This window comes from Dermochelys coriacea, chromosome 9 (assembly GCF_009764565.3).
Source record: "Dermochelys coriacea isolate rDerCor1 chromosome 9, rDerCor1.pri.v4, whole genome shotgun sequence".
NCBI classification, from domain to species: domain Eukaryota; kingdom Metazoa; phylum Chordata; order Testudines; family Dermochelyidae; genus Dermochelys; species Dermochelys coriacea.
The window spans coordinates 51,692,769-51,712,972 of NC_050076.1; the positions used below are offsets into that span (position 1 = coordinate 51,692,769).

Genomic DNA, 20,204 nt, shown 5'->3' on the forward strand with positions numbered 1-20,204 from the left:
TGATAATTGCTGTTCATCAGTCTGGGACTGTTCCTTAGATTTGCCACCTAAAAAGAACAGCTCAAGTGTGGGAATTTCCCGCACATCCTCTGCAGTGAAGACCAATAAAAAGAATTCATTTAGCTTCGCCACCACACAGTCCAGCATAACTGACAGCCTCAACCACTGAGAGCATCAAGGCTGGAATAAGGGGGTGGGCTGCGGGGCCAGATTCAGGTGCATTGGCTTGAAATGATCCAATGTGCCTGGGCTTGCTATATCAGCATCTAATCCAGAGGTGGGCAGACTACGGCCCACAGGCCACATCCAGCCCGTGGGACTGTCCTGCCCGGCCCCTGAGCTCCTGGCCTGGAAGCCAGTCCCTGGCCCCTCCCCGCTGTTCCCCCTCCCTTGCAGCTATGCCGCCGAGTGGGCAGTGGGGCTGCGAGCTCCTTCCGCTCTGAGCAGCATGGTAAGGGGGTGGCAGTGGTGGGGGGGTTGGGTCGGCGGTCCTGGGGGGCAGTCAGGGGACAGGGAACAGGGGGCAGTTGGGGTGGGAGGGGTCCCAGGGGGCAGTCAGAGGACAGGGAGCAGGGGGTGGTTGGATGGGGCGGAGGTTCTGGGGCAGTAAGGGGTCGGGGAACGGGGGGGTTGGATAGGGCGTGGGTGTGTGGATAGGGTTCAGGACGGACAGTCAGGGGACAGGGAACAGTGCGGGTTGGAAAGGGGGTGGGGTCCCGGAGGGGCAGTTAGGGGCGGGGGTCCTGGGAGGGGGCAGTCAGGGGACAAGGAGCAGGGGGGGTTGGATGGGTCAGGGGTTCTGAGGGGGACAGTCAGGGGGCGGGAAGTGGGAGGGGGCAAATAGGGGGTGGGGTCCAGGCTGTTTGGGGGGCACATCCTTCCCTACCCGGCCCTCCATACAGTTTCGCACCCCAATGTGGCCCTCGGGCCAAAAAGTTTGCCTACCCCTGATCTAATCACTGCTGGGGGAAAACCTAATTTTCATTCAGCTGTGAAAGCCTAGGAGTGTGTGACATTTGCAGAGCTCTTTGTACATACGGGTGTAAGAGCTAAGTGTGGCGGGATGGATTCAGTCTAGCAGCTGGGCACTACACGCATGGCCTAGACTACTAGGGAGGGGATTTATTTCATTGTGTTAAAAACTGCAACACTTCTGCCTCTAGAAGAAAAGGAGTACTTGTGGCACCTTAGAGACTAACAAATTTAGTCTTCTGCCTCTGAGCTTCACCCTTTCTCAGGAACCTGACGGTGAGCTCCTTGGGAGAGCAGAGCAAATAATTCACAACAAATGCATCCAGATTTAGCCTCTCTGCTGCTTGGTGAATATCTGTGACCCCGGTGATTTTCCTTTAATGTATTAGTTATCCACATTTATTCAGCAAATGTTGCATTGAATTAGTTTTTTACTTTCTGAATTGATTGAGAATGGGTCTCTCTGAGAATTTCAGAATTAAAATCTGAGCTGTGGTGGCCAGAAAGTCACATGGTATTGTGGCTCGATGAGATTGCAAGGACCTCCAAATACTTGTGGGTGGGGATTTAAAGTTAGTTTCCCACAAACACTCAAACACATGACTTTGAATTTGCGTTTCTCTGAACATTGATGTGAGTAAATCTCAATCGGTTTGGTGTTTGCGGAAAGCAAGCATATAGGGCAGCAAATGTGGCCAAAGAGAGTTCATTTAAATGTGGGAGCGAATATTATTGGAAAATTAGTTATCATATCATAGAATCGTAGAACTGGAAGAGACTTCAAGATGTCATCTACTCCAGTCTCCTGCACTCATGGCAGAACTAAGTATTCTCGAGACCATCCCTGCTAGGTGTTTGTCTAACCTGCTCTTAAAAATCTCCAATGATGGAGATTCCACAGTGTCCCTGGGCAATTTGTTACAGTGCTTAACCACCCAGACAGTTAGGAGATGAAATATCTCACAGCTCTTTTCCAGAGGCAGCTATGCAGCCAGGTGAGTTGTTAAAACATTAGGCAGTAATTTGTTTCCCCTGTCTCTCATCTCTTGTTGCTAGTTCGATAAATGGGTTGTCCTGAAACCAGCCTCATCCTTCACTGAAACAGCAATAACAAATACAACACTGTCCGCCCCAGTGATCTATCCCTGGAGACCTTCCCTCCCCCAGGCCCACATCCAGAGGCTACAAATATGAAATAAAGCGTGCTTGCGACATAATGGATAACTTGAAAGTGAGAGAATAGCCTACAGCCACCCCTGTGATCACAGGGTCAGAACCGTCAGCCAGAGTCCACTGAGTTGCCACTACTAGCTGCACAGGTGGAGAACTTGGTGAGCGACTCTTGCAAAGGAGGTTGTGGAGGGGGCTCAGGTGTGGAGCACGCCATGGAGGAAAAGGATTGCTAATGGAGTAGTTTCTTGCTGCTCTAGGACACACAATCCAGCCAGTGGGACTCACCATGTTGGGTGCCATTGCTGAATCACCTGCAGGACATGCCAAGTTCTTTCCTCTGGATGGGCTGTCAGAGCTCCAGGAAATAGGCCCCTCCAGCAAATGAGGGTGTTGGTGGGGGGAGGGGAGGATAAGGGTATTGCAGGAAGGGAAGATTTGGGGGCTTGGTGAGTGGGGACAGGGAGGATTTGGGGATTTGAGGGAGGGAAGATTTGGGGGGTTGGTGGCTGGGGAGGGGAGTATTTGGGAGTGTTTTGGGAGAGGGGAGGATTTGGGGGGTTGAGGGAGGGAAGGTTTGGGGGATTGGTAGGAAGGGAGGAGAAGATGAGGGGGCTGGGGAAGAGGGGAGGATGAAGGGGTTTGGGGATGTGAGTATTTGGGGGTTGGTGGGAAGGGGAGGGGAGGATGAGGGGGCTGGGGAAGAGGGAGAAGGGAGGACAAGGGGCTTGGGGAGAGGAGAGGCTGGCAGTTTGGGAGGACTGAGGGGGGAAACTTGGGCATGAGGGGGCTTTGGCTGTAAGGGTGAGGCTGCGGGAGGGGTGAAGGGACCTCCCTGTGCTGGGCCTTCTGCTTGTGCAAGGGGCTGGTGGCACTTCAGGGCCTGCCTCCCCCCAACTTTGCTGACAGAGTCACATCCCCGAGGACAGAGGCCATTCAGGAGCTGGGTTGGGCTCGGAGTGCCGCTAGCGCAGCTCCCAGGAGGAAGGCCTTGGAGAGGTACAGCGCCATACCCACACCGGGGCTCTGCCCCCAGCTCACCACGAGGGTGACATGGTTTAAGAGCAGCCCTCGAAGGGCAGGGCAGTGGCTTGGCCTGGGCACCCCTGTGGGGATGAATGCCAGCCTTTTACCCCACACAGAAGTCCAGGCCCTGAGGCCAGGTGCAGGAGTGAGCGGGGCAGATGGGTGGGGCTGGGCTGGGAATGGGCAGAGCATTGGCTCCCCTTTTCTGGCCAGTGCAGAGAGTCGGGGAAGCAATTTGTTGTTGAGACATGCCAGCAGTAAATTGCCATCCCCTGTGAGCAAAGGCAGGGACCTTAGCTCATATGGTGGTGCAGCAAGGACATAATCCTTCCTCTGCATGGCATGGTCAGGCCTGTGTTTCAAGCTGCTTTTCCTTTGCCAAGCCGTTGGCACAAACATCAGGTTAACCCATGTGTTTTCTGAGAGAAGTGGGCATGGTGAATGTCAGTCATGTATCTGAAGCCCACCCCTAGACAGAACAAGCTCTGCTGGCTGTTATGTATCCACAGGCAAGAACAAAGCACGCCCCTGCAGTCTCAAATAACTGGCCTTTTAGATTAAGGAAATCAGCAGGCAAGAACAAAAGTAAAGTCTCCAAAAGTGAGCACAGTGTGTGCGTTTCCTCTGTTCCAGACTAGAGACAGTTCTGAGAACAAAATGGCCAATGAAATCTGCATGAATCTATCTGTGTAGTTTAGGTGTTTTATGCAAAGCTGAGCACTGCCGTATCTATGCACTGAGAGCCAGATTATTTAGGTGCCTAAAGATGCAGACATAGGCCTAGTGAGATTTTCCAACGTGCCTAAGCAAGTTAGGCATCCAATTCCCATTGAAACCCATAAATTAGGTATCTTAGGAGAGTTTGAAAATACCACTAGATGTATAGGTGTGTTTTGAAAATACCACTAGACAGCTATGTTCATCTTTAGATCCCTTAACACCTTTGAAAAATCTGCCCCTACTTCCCTAACCCAAAGCAACTCCCATTGATTTCAATGGGCTGTGGATCCGGCTCTGAGCATGGGAAATGTAAAAGTGCAGTACACAGAAATCCAATGTCAGTTTGTCAGCTACGCCTGCCATATGCTCCATTCATAGCAGGCTATGCTGTGGGTTGATAGGGAGTGAGGTGCCGTGTGTGAAATTGCTGAAGCAAATGCAAGAGGAAGGCTAGCCACATGCACTGGAATCTGACCCAACATTTCCTCTCATTTCCCCACACTTGCATGACACATAGAAAGTGACTCAGGCAGTTTGTTAAAATTTCAAAAGTTTTTAAGCAAATATCTTAGAAGTGTGAAAAAATATTGACTGTCCCTTGTCTATGGGACTGATGTGGTTTTTGAAGTGTTAGTGATTTTGTAAAGGCAAGGGGACAGTTGCCTGTGGTCATTCTTGGTCCCTAATTTGGCATCAAGGTCTTTTTAAAGCTAATTGTCTCATCATTGACATTAATATGATGGGTTTCAGAGTAGCAGCCGTGTTAGTCTGTATTCGCAAAAAGAAAAGGAGGACTTGTGGCACCTTAGAGACTAACAAATGTATTTGAGCATAAGCTTTCGTGAGCTACAGCTCACTTCATCGGATGCATTCAGTGGAAAATACAGTGGGGAGATTTATATACATAGAGAACATGAAACAATGGGTGTTACCATACACACTGGAACAAGAGAGTGATCATGTAAGGTGAGCTATTACCAGCACGGCGGGGGGGGGGAGGGGGACGGAGGGGAACCGTTTGTAGTGATAATCAAGGTGGGCCATTTCCATCAGTTAACAAGAACTTCTGAGGAACAGTGGGGGGTGGGGGGAAGATAATGACCCATCTACTCCCAGTCTCTATTCAAATTGTCAATACTTCAACAAAAAAACTTCAAAAACAGACTCCAATATGAGACGGCTAAATTGGAATTAATTTGCAAACTGGATACAATTAACTTAGGCTTGAATAGAAACTGGGAGTGGATGGGTCATTACACAAAGTAAAACTATTTCCCCATGTTTATCCTCCCCTCACCCACCACTGTTCCTCAGACGTTCTTTTCAACTGCTGGAAATGGCCCACCTTGATTATCACTACAAACAGTGCCCCCCCTCCCCGCTCTCCTGCTGGTAATAGCTCACCTTAAGTGATCATTCTGGTTACAGTGTGTATGGTAACACCCATTGTTTCATGTTCTCTATGTATATAAATCGCCCCACTGTATTTTCCACTGAATGCATCCATGAAGTGAGCTGTAGCTCATGAAAGCGTATGCTCAAATAAATTTGTTAGTCTCTAAGGTGCCACAAGTACTCCTTTTCTTTTTATTAATATGATGATGGCTCTAGAACTGCTGTGGATGGACATCTTGGAAAGCTAAGATGGTGTCATTAAACTCTGACCCTCGTTCATGAATCACACCCATTCAGACTGTAGGAGTTTAAGGGAAATTCAAACCACAGACCACCACCTATCATTGCCCATGCCCTGCAGTCTTGATGGATTTGATCTCCCTAGTTTTTCTTCCTCTCTTTTCAGGGCTTGTTAAGACAGCTAGTCCTGTTGCCAGGATCTGATGCTACCTCAAGGATGTGCACTAACATGAACTTTAAGCTAGCAGTGGTCTCCATCCCCCCAGTACTGCAGGACCTCCCAGTGAAGCCAGCGAGCAATGAGGTGCTGAAATACCCTTACGGTCAGTAACATGCAGCAGATAGTTCATGAGGTGCTTCACCATCGAGCATTAGCAGAACATTAGAGCAGAACCTTAGTGCTGCTTTCTAACCGCACGTAGCCTGATACTAGTCTGATGGGAAAGCCAGCCACGGTGAGTGGACTGCATAGCAAGAAGGCAGGAGTTGTAAGGTGTTTAGCATCTCAGGGGAAGGAATTTTTGTCTTCCATTGATTTTATCCTATTCCTTTTCTTGGAAACTTGCAGAATCAGTCATGGAAGAGAGCAATCTTGAGGGTATTTCCCATCAGGTACCTGGGCCAAGCTTGGAAGGAATAGCAGTAGCTCATGTCCTTTCCCAAAACAACACTTAGTTAACAACAATATGCAAGATAATATATTTCCCTAAGCAATTTCCTGTAAGTACAGCATAGGAAGAATCTTATCTTAAAACGGTAGCATATTTAGAAGAAGGATAGTAAAGTGACTACGGTGAGGGGCCTGGGTAGCAGCAGACCCAGCTTCTTGTTCTGCTACAAGCTTCCTAGATGATTTTAGGGTGGGTATCTTTCTGAAAAGTGAATGGCGTGTCAAGAGAGAGAGAGACGAGGGTTTTGAGAGAGATGAGGGTTAAAAAAGGAAGGTTTGTTTTGGCTTGTCATAACTCCAGAATGGCTTGGCCCAGAAATAACTGATTTGGTCTAATCTATTGGTCTGGGTAAGAGTTGTCGCTAATGAATAGTCTTAGGATGGGGCATATAGAGAGAGGGCCCAGCGGGATGACACAGGGAGGAGAGTTGGCCCATACAGCAGTCCAGAGACCCACTCTTGAAATAAATCTCCCATTCAGTCTTCATTAGACTTCAGCGTGAAGAGCTTATTAAATCGAACGGGGACAGTTCAGGCCATTCATATTCATTGTGTCAAGTTGTCTGCAGACTCAGGCCGATAGCACTATTGTATTTTGCATTCTGTTCCTGTTTGGAAGGTGTTTGTCGGTCCCATAATAGCTACAATCTTAATTTTTTTTTTTTAACATGAAAGCTTAGGTTAGCATCCAGTTCTGGCAAGGAGTGGATTGGGTGGCAAATTCTGTAGAACCCTGTCAATAAGGAAGCTGGTTTTATCCCTTGGAAATAGCAAGAGAAGCTGCGTTTCTGAGTCTGATCTTTGCAGTACGTATCAGTTTGCAAATGCCACTTCTGAGAATTGCTAGGGAACAAGGCCCTGCCACCAGAATCGCAGATCAGCCTGTGAAAGCTGTCCTGGGGATGTAATGCCTGTAATGCACAGTAATATTCTCATTAAAGCACTGCTGTGTGGAGCTCTGTGGAAACAGGTCTGGGCTGGTCTTTCTTGCTCAGAAAACATCCCAGTGTTATTCCCTATGCAGGTTTCAGAGTAGCAGCCGTGTTAGTCTGTATTCGCAAAAAGAAAAGGAGTACTTGTGGCACCGTAGAGACTAACAAATTTATTTGAGCATAAGCTTTCGTGAGCTACAGCTCACTTCATTGGATGCTGTAGCTCACGAATGCTTATGCTCAAATAAATTTGTTAGTCTCTAAGGTGCCACAAGTCCTCCATTCCCTATGCAGTTATTCTAAGCACTGTTGTGGTTCTGTTTCCCCTCCAGGCTATTTACTATCATTCTAAGCATAGCACAGCATCTTCCAGGGCTTGTAGCACCTGGAAGGATGGTGTGGTCCAGGTCTTTGTGTCTCCGAAGGGAATAGAGCAGGGAGCTCACTCTGGAATTCTGGGAGGAATCCATTAACAAATCTCCATGCCTGAGTTTCCTCTGGCTCACACCAGTGTGATTCCTCGGATGTCAGTGAAGTTACCCCTGATTTGCACAGGTGTAATAGTGAGGAGAATCAGGCCCAAGTTTCGGGAGTCGCTGCAGAGCAAAGGAGAGCCAGACACTGAGATCAGGGGGATCCGAGAGCACACTCTGTGGCTTGTAAGGTGGTTGTGGCAGGGGGTGATGTAAGCCAGAAGAGGGGGAAGAGAGCGAGAGCAGTTCCACCCCACCAGCCCAAATCAGAACTAGGTGACGCTGAGCTCTGGAGAGTTCTGCAGTAGGTGGCTCAGAGAAACTGAACTAGCAGCTGAACTGAGATACCAGGGGGAGAGCTCGGAGTAGGGGGAGAAAATTAAAAAAAGAAAAGTTTTTTTCACTTTTAAAACATATGGAAATGAGGCAATGCATAGTGATCAATATGCAAATTAAGCTCTTGTACATTTGTATGATATCTCCAAATTTCTGGACCTTGTGCCTTAACAGATATGGACTAGATTAGGCCCTCGGAGCTCTGCAGCATATCTGCTGCGTCTGGCTTTGTCTTGGAACAGTGCCCTTGCTAATTGCTCCTGCAAAGTGGACATACTGTCTCTTTCTTGTGAGTGAAGGCCCCATTCAGCACAACACTAAAGCACATGCTTGACATTAAGCACAGCGGTACTCTAATTGACATGAGTGGGGTACGCTAATGTACTTGAAACTAAGTGTGTGCTTAGATGCTTTGCTGAGTGTGGGTCCTAAGTCATGTAATCCACTGTGATCTGTAGGAGTCTCTACCCAATCCAGGCTACCTATGCTATATGCTCTGACAGGGCAGCGTGCAGTGGTCTCCATTTTTAATGGTCCAATTTAATCTTTCATTGTACTGAGGGCACCTGTTTGCTTTTGTTTTGTGTTCAGAGGCTGACATGAAAGTGACTCTGGGATCCCGACCTCCCTGCACGAAGAATGAAAAGGCTCAGTTCTGGTTTAACGCTTCTCAGAAAGGGCTCTATCTATGTGATGGGAGTGCATGGATCACCATGCTAGAAGGTAAGGAATCTGTGATTGGTGGACAGCTCTGCTATTATGGCTCACTTTGTTGCTTCTAGTGGTAGAGATTTAGATTGCGAGCTCTGTGGAGCTAGGACTCAGTCTTCTCATCTGGGAGCACCTGTGATTGGTCTGACACTCCCCTGGACACACCTTATGGAATTAAGATAAATATTATTGAATTAAGTTTAATACTTGGGGTCTATTGTATTAAAAATGCAAATGTGGATGTGTTTTGTGGAGCATCTACAGGAGACTGACTAGTACAATCTCTGGGATGGATTAGGAACTTCCGAGGACTTTTTGGGGACAAGAAGTGTGAAGTGGAGCTCCTAGGAAATACATGAGGTGAGGGCATTGCAACCCCCCACCTACACACTCAGTCTTTGAAACTTCACCCTATGGGGGGCACCTGTTGTCTATTGATGACCTGTTATATGCAGGCAGTTCAGAGACACAATCTGGATTCTCCAGGGACCTACAGACTCGGAAAGGACTTCACAGAAAGATGACTCAGGGTCTTCTCCCTGATCCAACAAATGGACAAGACCTCTGGGCGACAGAGGGCGCCAATCTTTAGGGTTGGAGGGATTTGACCATCTGAGGCCCCATAGGACTGGGTGCTGGTTCTGAGCTGAGACTTCTGACTACAGCAGAGACCGCTTTGTGAGGTGTGGAAGAACTTCTCCTGCCATAGCCCATGGTAGAGTTGGAGTGACTTCTGGTAAACTTGTCTGTGTGCACATAGGTTCTCTTCTCGTTTTTAATATGTTTTCTCTGTAGTGCTTTTACCCAAAGAATAAACATGCTTGCTTAGGAAGAGCTGTGTGGTAGCTTAATTGTGGCCAGCAAACACTATTAGTCCTTGGAGATAAAGCAAGCAGGTGTGGTTAGACAGATTGTCTTTTCCTGGGAATAACAGTGATGGCTGGGAATTGTTCAGCCTGTAGACACCCTATTCAGGAAGAAAAGAGACACAGGTCTCCACACAAGAGAGGCGATGGCAGGGGAGCTAGGGGCCCTTGCTGTGCCACTGAGGGGAAACAGGTGCAGTTTCCCTGAAACGTGACAGCACCTAGCATATATTTGGTGCTATATGAATAATAAATAATAATAATAATAATGATGATTAACAAAAGATGCAAGTATGGCAAGATGAGATGTTTTCTCTCTTTGTCTCTTGTGCAGGGTTGTTCTTTGCTAATGGGTGTGTGAGAGCTCAGCAGAGGTACAGAAAGATTTTTTCACTGCTCTCCTGCCCTCATTTTTCATTCTTTGTGTGATGGATTCTGTCACAGAGACTCCCCTCGAGAGTGTCACTCGATGAGCTGGAATACCACTGAGAACAACCCTCCTGCCAGAACAGGTGCCCCTCCACTCCTGTCTTGCTGAGTTAGACACTCCAGCACAGACCCAAAGGTTGGACAACGTCTCTCTGCAGTTCACTGAAACAGATTCACTCAGCCAAGGAGCTTCTCAGTTAACAGGGACTTTCCCAGCACCCAGTGTTCAGCCTTTCTAGGAGCCTGAACTCCAAATAAAATCTGTTTTACTCTGTATAAACCTTATACATGGTAAATTCATAAATTTTCCACCCTCTATAACACTGATAGAGAGATATGTACAGCTGTTTGCTCCACCCGGTATTAATCACTTACTCTGGGTTTATTAATAAACAAGTGATTTTATTAAGTATAAAAAGTAGGATTTAAATGGTTTCAAGTAATAACAGACAGAACAAAATAAGTCACCAAGCAAAATAAAGCAAAACCATGCAAATCTAAGCCTAATACATTAAGAAACTGATTACAGGTAATATCTCACTCTCAGAGATATTCCAACAAGCTTCTTTCACAGACTAGACTCCTTCCTAGTCTGGGCCCAATCCTTTCCCCTGGTACAGTCCTTGTTAGATCCCCCAGCAGACATCTCAGGTGGTAAGCAGGGATTTTCTCATGACAGGCCCCTTTTGTCCTCCTCCACCCCCTTTTATAGCTTTGGCACAGGCAGGAATCTTTTATCTGTGCTTGTCCCCACCCTCACCTCAGTAATAGAAAAGTACAAGGATTAAGATGGATTCCAGTATCATATGACATGGTCACATGTCATTGTAAGACCTCAAGTCTCCATTCTTCCTGGGTTGGCCCACACACACACAGGAAGGCTTGCAGGTAAATAAACCATTTACAACCAGTTGTCCTAGTCTATGGGATTCTAAACCACCATTAATGGCCCACACTTTGCATAATTACAATAGGACCTCAGCGTTGTACTTCATATTTCTAGCTTCAGATACAAGAATGATACATGCATACAAATAGGAGGAATATATTCAGTTGGTTATAACCTTTGTTTGATACCTTATAAGAGACCTTTTGCATACAGCATATTCCAATTACATCATATTCATACTCATAAGCATATTTCCATAAAACATATGGAGTGCAATGTCACAGTATGGATGTACATCCATCCTCTGGCACTGCTCTATGACTCTGATCCATCTCTAGATTGTCAGGATCTCCTGAAAGGAATAGCTAGTGAATTACCTCATTGCACCACCCAGCCTCTTTCCCCACTTATACAGACCTTTATTGGCATTAGGTGATACCCCTCAAGCATCTGCTCATTGGGTTGTTTTCTTCCCCTATTGCCATTCTGGATGGTGCTAATAATCCTACCAACCTGTGGGTTACACCTTTTTTGTTATGATTAAAGCTGGTCAGAATTTTTCCATCCAAATGTGTTGGGGTTTTTTCGACAGAAAATGCAGTTTCCACTCCTGGGTGAAATTTTTCAGTTTTTCCTGATGGAAAATTAAAACAGGTTATTTTGTTTCAGGATGGTTCAATGCAAATTGAAATATTTTGATTTGCTAAACTGAACTGAAATGTTTCTTTCAAGTCAGTTCAACATTACATTTGATCTCCCTATGGTGGCACACTGCTTCATGGATGTTGTACTTTGGGTGCCTGATGTCCCCAGTCTTCCCTGTTCTCCAGGCTCCCTGGCTGGACTACATCTCCCATAATGCAACATGGTCTCCCCTTTGATTTAGCGCTTGTCTTCGCTGCGTTAACTCATGTTCTAACTCGAGTGTTTCCCCGAGTCCCATCCACAAACAAAACCCCTTAACTCAAGTCTGATGGTGATTTTAACTCAAGTTGGCTAGCTTGTCAGGAGGTAGAGACTAAAGCTTGAATTAGCTGCTAACACAACCACTCTGTGGCGTGGATTAGGATGACCAGACAGCAAGTGTGAAAAATCGGGACGGGGTGGGGTAAAAGGAGCCTATATATGAGAGAGACCCTAAAATCGGGACTGTCCCTATAAAATTGGGACATCTGGTCACCCTAGTGTGGATACAGGCTAGTGCCACTCAAGAGCTGCTAGTCCTCCAGAGCCTTCCCACGATTCTTCCTGTGTGCCCAAATAGGACAGACAAGTTCTCCACAATTCACTGGGAAAGAATCATACAGCAGCTGACCTTAGTGCAGTGCAAAGAACCACAGGATGGGCCCCCAAAGTTTTAGCACCATACACAAGTGAGTGCAGCACCAATGTGGACACAGAAGCTAGTGTGTCATTTCACAACATGGCTACTCTCACTCAAGCTAAGCTAACTCAAGAGGATTAACTCGAGTGTAGATCATTTGAGTTAACTCTGCAATGAAGACTGACCCTGAGCAGCATGGTGCATCACGGGAGTCACATGACTGCAGATATATTCACAAGACATTTTTGAATCAAAATTCTTCTGAACTTTTCATTCCACAAAAATAAAAAGTTGAAATTGTGGATTTCCCCCAGACTGGAAATTCTGATTTTCACTCAGTTCTACACCTGAAGTCTACACCTTTAGAAGTCTATAGTCACTCAGTTTGAGGTGTGGAATGAGATGCTGGTTATGAGGTAAAAACCAGTATAGCTCTGTGTATGAGCTGCTAAGAAAGCTTTATACAAGTAGGAAACTGTCTGGAGTTTTGAACCATTCAGCTTTAAACTTTCATCATTTTTAAATTACTGAACCAATTTCAAACTTAGTTTGTTTTGTAGATTGCATAGAGACTTAAAAATCAAGCCAAGTTTTAAGAAGTTATAGAATCATAGAATATCAGGGTTGGAAGGGACCTCAGGATGTCATTTAGTCCAACCTCCTAGTTCAACAGTTATGCACTGTTATTTATTGTAAGTCAATTCCAAACAGAAATCCCAGTTTGCATTCTATTATAATTTTATATTCATTGGTAAATAATATTTAATGATAAAAAGAGTGATCATGTTTTATGTTTGTCAAGGTTCCTTCCCCACTCTGAACTCTAGGGTACAGATGTGGGGACCTGCATGAAAACCTCCTAAGCTTATTTTTACCAGCTTAGGTTAAAACTTCCCCAAGGTACAGACTTCCACTGCCACCATCAAACATCTAACCGGGTTTATTATTGGGAAAGAGCCATTTGGAAATGTCTTTCCCCCCAAAAATCCTCACCAAAACCTTGCACGCCCCTTCCTGAGGAAGATTTGGTAAAAATCTTCACCAATTTGCATAGGTGACCACAGACCCAAACCCTTGGATCTTAAAAACAATGAAAAAGCATTCAGTTTCTTAAAAGAAGAATTTTAATAGAAGTAAAAAGAATCACCTCTATAAAATCAGGATGGTAAATACCTTACAGAGTAATTAGATTCAAGACATAGAGAATCCCTCTAGGCAAAACCTTAAGTTACAAAAAGACACAAAAACAGGAATATACATTCCCTTCAGCATAGCTTATCTTCTCAGCCATTTAAAGAAATCATAATCCAACTCATATCTAGCTAGATTACTTACTAAGTTCTAAGACTCTATTCCTGTTCTGTCCCCGGCAAAAGCATCACATAGGCAGACCCAGACCCTTTGTTTCTTCCCCTCCTCCAGCTTTGAAAGTATCTTGTCTCCTCATTGGTCATTTTGGTCAGGTGCCAGCGAGATTATCCTAGCTTCTGAACCCTTTACAGGTGAAAGGGTTTTTCCTCTGGCCAGGAGGGATTTTAAAGGTGTTTACCCTTCCCTTTATATTTATGATAATGTTGTTGTCAAAACTAAGGATGGCTTTCAGTCTTACTCTGTACTTCCTGACTTCTGATTTCTCAACCTTAATGTTGCATCAGCATGAGTGTTTGTTGGTTTTTGGTTTTCAAAAGAAATAAAATGATATCACAATCTGAATATTAAAAGACCAAAGGTCAGGCTTTCACACCTATTTAGCATCTGGTTGAAAACTGCTTGATTGCTTAGTACTAGGAAAATTCATCTCTAGAACTGCACTGCATAGGGTACTAAATTAGGGTTCAGAGTGCCTGGTTTCTATTCCCAGCTCTGTTATGAAATGGCCTTGGGGAAATCATTTCAATTCTGTGTACCTATCTGTAAACTGGACATGGATTTGACCCCATCAATGTAGCATAAGCACCTCTCAATATTTAGAAATGGTAGCAACATTTATCTACTGCCTGCCTTCCACTCCTGCAGGAGAACTAGCATGACTAGCTGTTTGTGTGTGAGTGGGCGGGTTGTGTGTGAAGAACTTACTGAGTGAAAGCAAATTCAATCATTGTAACAAGACTCACCTGCCTTTATAATGCATGTTGAGATCTGGGACTGAACAATGCTATGCATTAAGTATAAAATGGCTCTATTATGAAAGAGGTTTTACATGTAGCTGGGGTCTGCATAGTTAAGAGCTTTAAGGAGCAACTGAAAAATAATGCTATGTACAAAGTATAATTAAAGTGGGTCAGTGATAGGGGTGGGACTGGAACTTCAGCTGCAGACTCAAACCCTCTCTGTACTCTCCTTTTAAGCCGTGTGATTTCAGTGAAGTCTTGTGGTTGGGGAGAAAGCAGCTTTTAACATTCCTTGCATGCATAAGTGCTAAGTTTTCTTTTTCCCCTGGGGGTGCTCCCCGCTGCCCAGCTCCAAGCCCCCCCCCCCCGCTCTGCCTCTTCCCACCCCTGCTCCCCCTCCTCCCCAAGGCTCTGCCATCTCTGTCTCTTCCTGGCCTGCTCTAACCCCTCCCCCAAGGCCCTGACCATCTACCGTTTGCTGCTCTCTGCCTTCCTGCAAGTGCCTCCCCCCGGCTGCCAGCAGCTGTGGCTGATGGGTGCAGAGCACACACTATTTTTTCCCCTTGTGTGCTCCAGCCTATAGTCCAGGGATTCTCATAACAAATGTTTGGGTGGCCTCAGGTGCAGCCACCAACTCTCGCTAGTGGCCACACCGACACTTTCCCCCTAAAATACTTAACTATCTTTCGGAAAAACAATTACATAGGCACAGATTCACATCCAAATAATTGTAATGTGTATTTGTAGGGTTTCTTGGCAGACTCAATAACAAAAATCATGCTGCCTCCCCCTTCACTTCACCTCCCCTCCCTCGCCCTGTGCAGGGCTTAATGGGTCTTGGAGCTTGCTGTGAACAGAGATATTTGTATATTTGTTAATATCACAGCACACTTAGTAGCTACCTGGGAGGCTATGAAAAGGCATAAGTGATATTAACAAATATACAGGTATCACTTTTCATAGATAGCTAGTAAATCTGCTGTGAAAAGTGATACTTGCATGTTTGTTAATATCACTTTTCTCAGCAAGCCCCAGGACCTATTAAGCCCTGGATGGGGAGGGGGAGGGCAAAGTGGGGAGGTAACAGGGGCCAGAGGCGATGGTGGGATGGATGCAGGGCTGGGGGAGGCTGAAGGGTCCTGGGGGTGGGGAGAATGGATGTGGGGCTGTGGAAGGCAGTGGGGGCCCATGGTAATGGGGGTAGGGGTGGATGTGAGGCCAGAAAGGCAGCAGGGTCCAGGGGCAATGGGTGGGAATGGATACAGGGCTGTGGGAGGCAGCAGGGGCTGGGTGATGAGGGTCAGTGATGAGCCCCACTGTTGCATGGCCAGAGGCAGGGCCTGGTGTCTGCTGCCATGTGTCCAAGGCTCAGTACCCGAACCCAGAGCTGGGGACAGGAACTACATGGCCGGAGCCAGGGATCGGAGCCCACTGCCATGCAGCTGGAGCTGTGGGTCAGCGCCCAGGGCTATTGCCTGCCGCAGCATGGCCAGAGCTCGGAGGTGGGTGCTGGAGCCCAGGGGTTTGTGGCTGCAGCCAGGAGTCAGCACCCACCATTGAGTGGCTGGAGCCAGCACTTGCTGCTGTGTGGCCAGGGCCAGGGGTTGGCACCTGGGGCCAGCTCCCACCACTATGTGGCGGGAGCCCAGGAACAGAGCTGTGGTTTGGTGCCTGCTGCCATGCAACTGGGGCAGAGGATCAGCACCAGGGGCTAGGGCCACGTGGCTGGAGCCTGGGGCCAATGCCCACCACCGCATGGCTGGAACTGCCAGAGGCAGTCTGAAGCTCTGCCGCCAGAGCTAGGGGTTGGCGCCCAAAGTCCTATGGTTGGAGCCCGCTCCCGTGTGGCTGGGTCTGCGGGTTGGTGCCTGTGGCCAGCACCTGCCACTGTGTGGTTGGAGCTCAGGACTGGAGCCGAGAGCCAGTGCCTGTTGCCATACAGCTGGAACCAGGATCCAGAGGCTGAAACCCTGTAGCTGGAGGCCACGGCCATGTGGCTAGAGCCGGGGGGGCGGGAGTGGGGGGTGGTCAGTTGGAGCCTGTGGCTGCACAGCCAGGTTCCTGAAGTCCCGCTGCTGGAGCATGCTGCCCAAACCCCCTCCCCCAAGGTGAGTCAAGAACTCACCTTGCTCCTGCAGCATTGTGCCCCACTTCTCTCCAGAGGCGGTGCATCCAGAAGCAACAAGGAGGGAGGGGCCGATGCTTTGCCCCCGCTCCCCCGGAGACTGTCGTGGCCGCATGAAAAACCCCCAGTGGCCGCATTTGAAAAATGTTGCTCTAGTCAGTGCCTATGCTTGCATGTTTTGAATTCTCTTGGTGTAGCGGGTGTTTCAGAGGATAGTTAAATAGCTGTGTGTGCATGGTTACTACACCCATGTTTCAAATGGCTGTGTAAAAGCTAATGACAGAGATGATGGGTGAGGTAATATCTTTTACTGGATGAACTTCTGTTGGTGAGAGAGACAAGCCTTCAAGTTATACAGAGCTCTTCTTCAGGTCTGGGAAAGGAACTGAAAGTGTCACAGCTACATACAAGTGTGGAACAGAGAAGGAGTTAATACATGTTGCAAGAGATCACACAAGGTGAAGTGGGTAGATAACACCTCTACAGGTCTAGGACAAAGGAGGATTACTGGGTTACTGCCCTACAGACTAAAAGCTCTTTTCTACTGAGCATGGGCTGTGGAATATTTTCAAACCTTCATAACTTCTCCATTTTATCTTCCAGTTTTTGCAGGTGTCTAAATCATGCATTTCCTACTCCTTGTGGATGTGCTTTTAGGTTGATTATTATTTATGTGTATTGCAGTAGCACCCAAGACCCCAACCAAGATCACGCCCCATTTTGCTAGGCACTATATATAGTGTAAGAGACACTCCCTACCTTAGATTTACAGATTATAAGGCTAGAAAGAACCATTGTGATAATCTGATTTTCTGTATCAGGGAGGCCAGGGAACTCCTCCAAAATAATCCCTAGAGCAGATCCTTTAGAAAAACACCCAGTCTTGATTTAAAAATTGTCAGTGATGGAGAATCCACCATGACCCTGGGTAAATTGTTCCAGTGGTTAATTACTCTCACTCTTAAAAATTTACATCTTATTTCCAATCTGAATTTGTCTCGCTTCAACTTCCAGCCATTGATTGTGTTAGACCTTTCTTCACTAGATTTAAGAGCCCATTATTAGATATTTGTTCCCCATGTAGATACTTATAGACTGTAATCACATCACCCCTTAACCTTCTCTTTGCAAAGCTAAATAGATTGAGCTCCTTGAGGCTATCACTCTAAAGCACGTATTCTAATTCTTTCATCGTTCTCATGGCTCTTATCTAAACCCGTCTCCAATTTATCAACATCCTTCTTGAATGGGGGACACCAGAACTGGACACTGCCTTGGGGAGCTTACAATCTAGATAGACAAGAGAGAGGAGGGTAAGGGAAAGGAGTATAACATACAAGCAGAGTGAACAATATTATAGTGACGTGTTTATGGCATGATAGTACCACAATTTTTTTTTTTTTGCCAGGCTCAGCTCTGGCTGGCTGAGTTTCTGGCTGTCTCCTCCCAATAGTGTCTTCCACCTGTGGCTGATAGGAAGGTGGGAGATCTGATGTCCCTGAAAGGGGAATCCTTTGCACAGTTCTGGGTCTGGGGTGCTGGGGAGAGGGCTTAACTCCAGCTGATCTCAGCTCTCCCCTAGAGGCTATACCTGCTGTAACTGCTTTTCTTCCCTCCAATGGTCTCCTCAATTAAATTCAAAGTTCAGGGACCTTCCTCACCCCTTTTTAAACTAAAAAAAGGTGATCTTTTTTAACCCTCTCATAGTGGGAAAATGCCTGACTGAAAGGATTTTGCTCCAACTTTCTAGAACCATTCATGGGCTGGCAGAGACCAGACCACAGAATGCAGCTCTGGAGGTGAATGTGTTGGAAAATGATCAGTATGTGTTATGCACAGGGAGGTACAAAGGCAACTGTTTTGCATCTTTAAACAGAGTGGCCTCTGCAATACATGTAACATCCTTCCACTCACAGCGCTGTGTTTACGGAACCCTTGTCTTCCTGTTCCATGCTGTCCATTGTCTGTGGCCATCACTTGTCAGGTCACTTTGTCTAGGCCTGGACTGTGCAGGTAGATCCCAACAGTAAATTAACTTGCCCTTTGATTGTTAAGCCCTTTAGCACAGGACTTTTAATTTGGTTACTCAGTGCCATGCATACAAAATAACCAAAAATATAGCCCTCCATTGAACTTTGGAACACAGTTGAACTAAGGAGGAATCTATTTTTCATTTCCATCCTTTTTTGTTATTTCCTAGTCAAAGAGAGGCTGGATTATGTAGAAGAATATCAGAACTTGATGACCAACTCTGAAACCATGGGCATCGAGACCTTCGTCATTCCAAAGGTGGGGGTTTTTGCGGCCACAGCCAATCGGTACACTCCGCCTGGGTCAGCTATTTACAAATGGACTGATGGAAAATTCCTGTCTTACCAAAACATCCCCACCTACCAAGCTCAATCCTGGCGCTATTTCACCATAGGAAAAAAGGTAATTCCGCTTTTAGGATTCCTTTGGTGCTGTGTCAAATTGCAAATGCTAGATGACAGTTTCTTCTCAGAAGGGCTGGCCCAACTTTGAGTCTTGTCAGGGTTAATGTTTTAGGGCCAGATCCTTAGCTGGTGTAAATTAGTGTAGCTCAATTAATTTCACTAGAGTTGTGCTGGTATAATGGGGCTGTCCCCATGGCTAATTTGCAACTGTACATAGATGACTGGGAAGGAAATGTTGCTTTTTTTGGTTTTACTATTGTACAAAGCAGCAAAAATCCTAGCTAAGCTGATATCAGTTACTTACACGCCATAGGAAATAGATACTTGTTTGTCTCTCCATAACATTCAAAGCTCATCAGTCAGTCCTTCTTGAATTACTATTCTCCACAGTATGTAGGTCTATATGAAGCCTCCAAGCCCATGATTTTCTTCTCAAGACTCTCTAAAACAACAGTTTGTTGCTGCTGATTTCTGGTGGACTCTGTCTGCTCTCAGCTCAGACATTAATAGGTTTCTATTAAAATCATATTTGTGAATGTCGCAGTGTCCTGTTCCCATGCAGGTCATGTATCCAGCAGAATTGTATCATGGATGGATTTTAATAAGTCTACTGGGTATGACTTTCCCAGTCTAATAATTGGCTTTCCTGAGAACTGGGCTTTGTGACACATGCCCCCTTTGATTCCATAAAAGTCCCCACTGTCCAGAAAATAAATTTGATTTCCAAACCTGGGCAGAACTCCATGACTGTAACATGAACCTTCTAGAATCTTAGCCAGGACATGCTTCCATTTACGAGATCTGGAGCCAGATTCTCTTCTCCATTGTCCTGGTTTTATGCTGTTGTGACTCCATGGATTGTCCAGTCTATTTCCAGCATAAAAGTTGTGGGTGATGGAGTGCAGAATCAGTACATTGGACATTGCTTCTGCTGTAGTTTGCTTTCCCTTTTCTGATGTACTCGTAAATGGAATCGCACCTTATGTTATGTGTGTGACTGTCGTGGTTCAGGGCCAGCTGCCCCAATGGCCCAACTCTTGTTTCCCCAAGTGCACCCCACTCCCGGTGTCAGACCTCGTGTCTTCACCTGTCCTGCAGGGAATCCCATGACTCTCCTAGTCTTAGACTGGGCTGTGGGCTGCAATGCCCTGTGACTGCTTAGCAGGTAGTAGCACAGGGCGTGACCAAACAGACTTCTTAAAACAAATGATTGTTTCCCCTTAGCAGCAGGGAAACAGAGTATCACGAGAGAGAGGATTTTAAACAGTGAAGGCCTTTACACTGGTCGGTCGGACCAGGCCCGGCCCTCAAGAGGGACCAGCTGCTACAGACCCGTCCCACAGGGCCTGTCTCTGTATCAGTCTGTTTCTCTACAAATGG

General features: G+C 46.5%; 1 protein-coding gene across 1 annotated transcript in view; it reads left to right on the forward strand.

The window, feature by feature from the left end:
* Positions 1-20,204, forward strand: part of TSPEAR (thrombospondin type laminin G domain and EAR repeats) — a 93,092-nt gene that overhangs the window by 21,294 nt on the left and 51,594 nt on the right. The window contains exons 5-7 of the mRNA XM_038416929.2: positions 5,690-5,846; positions 8,526-8,657; positions 18,590-18,822. Coding sequence (XP_038272857.1) covers positions 5,690-5,846; positions 8,526-8,657; positions 18,590-18,822 — 522 coding nt within the window. The remainder of the gene's footprint in view (positions 1-5,689; positions 5,847-8,525; positions 8,658-18,589; positions 18,823-20,204) is intronic.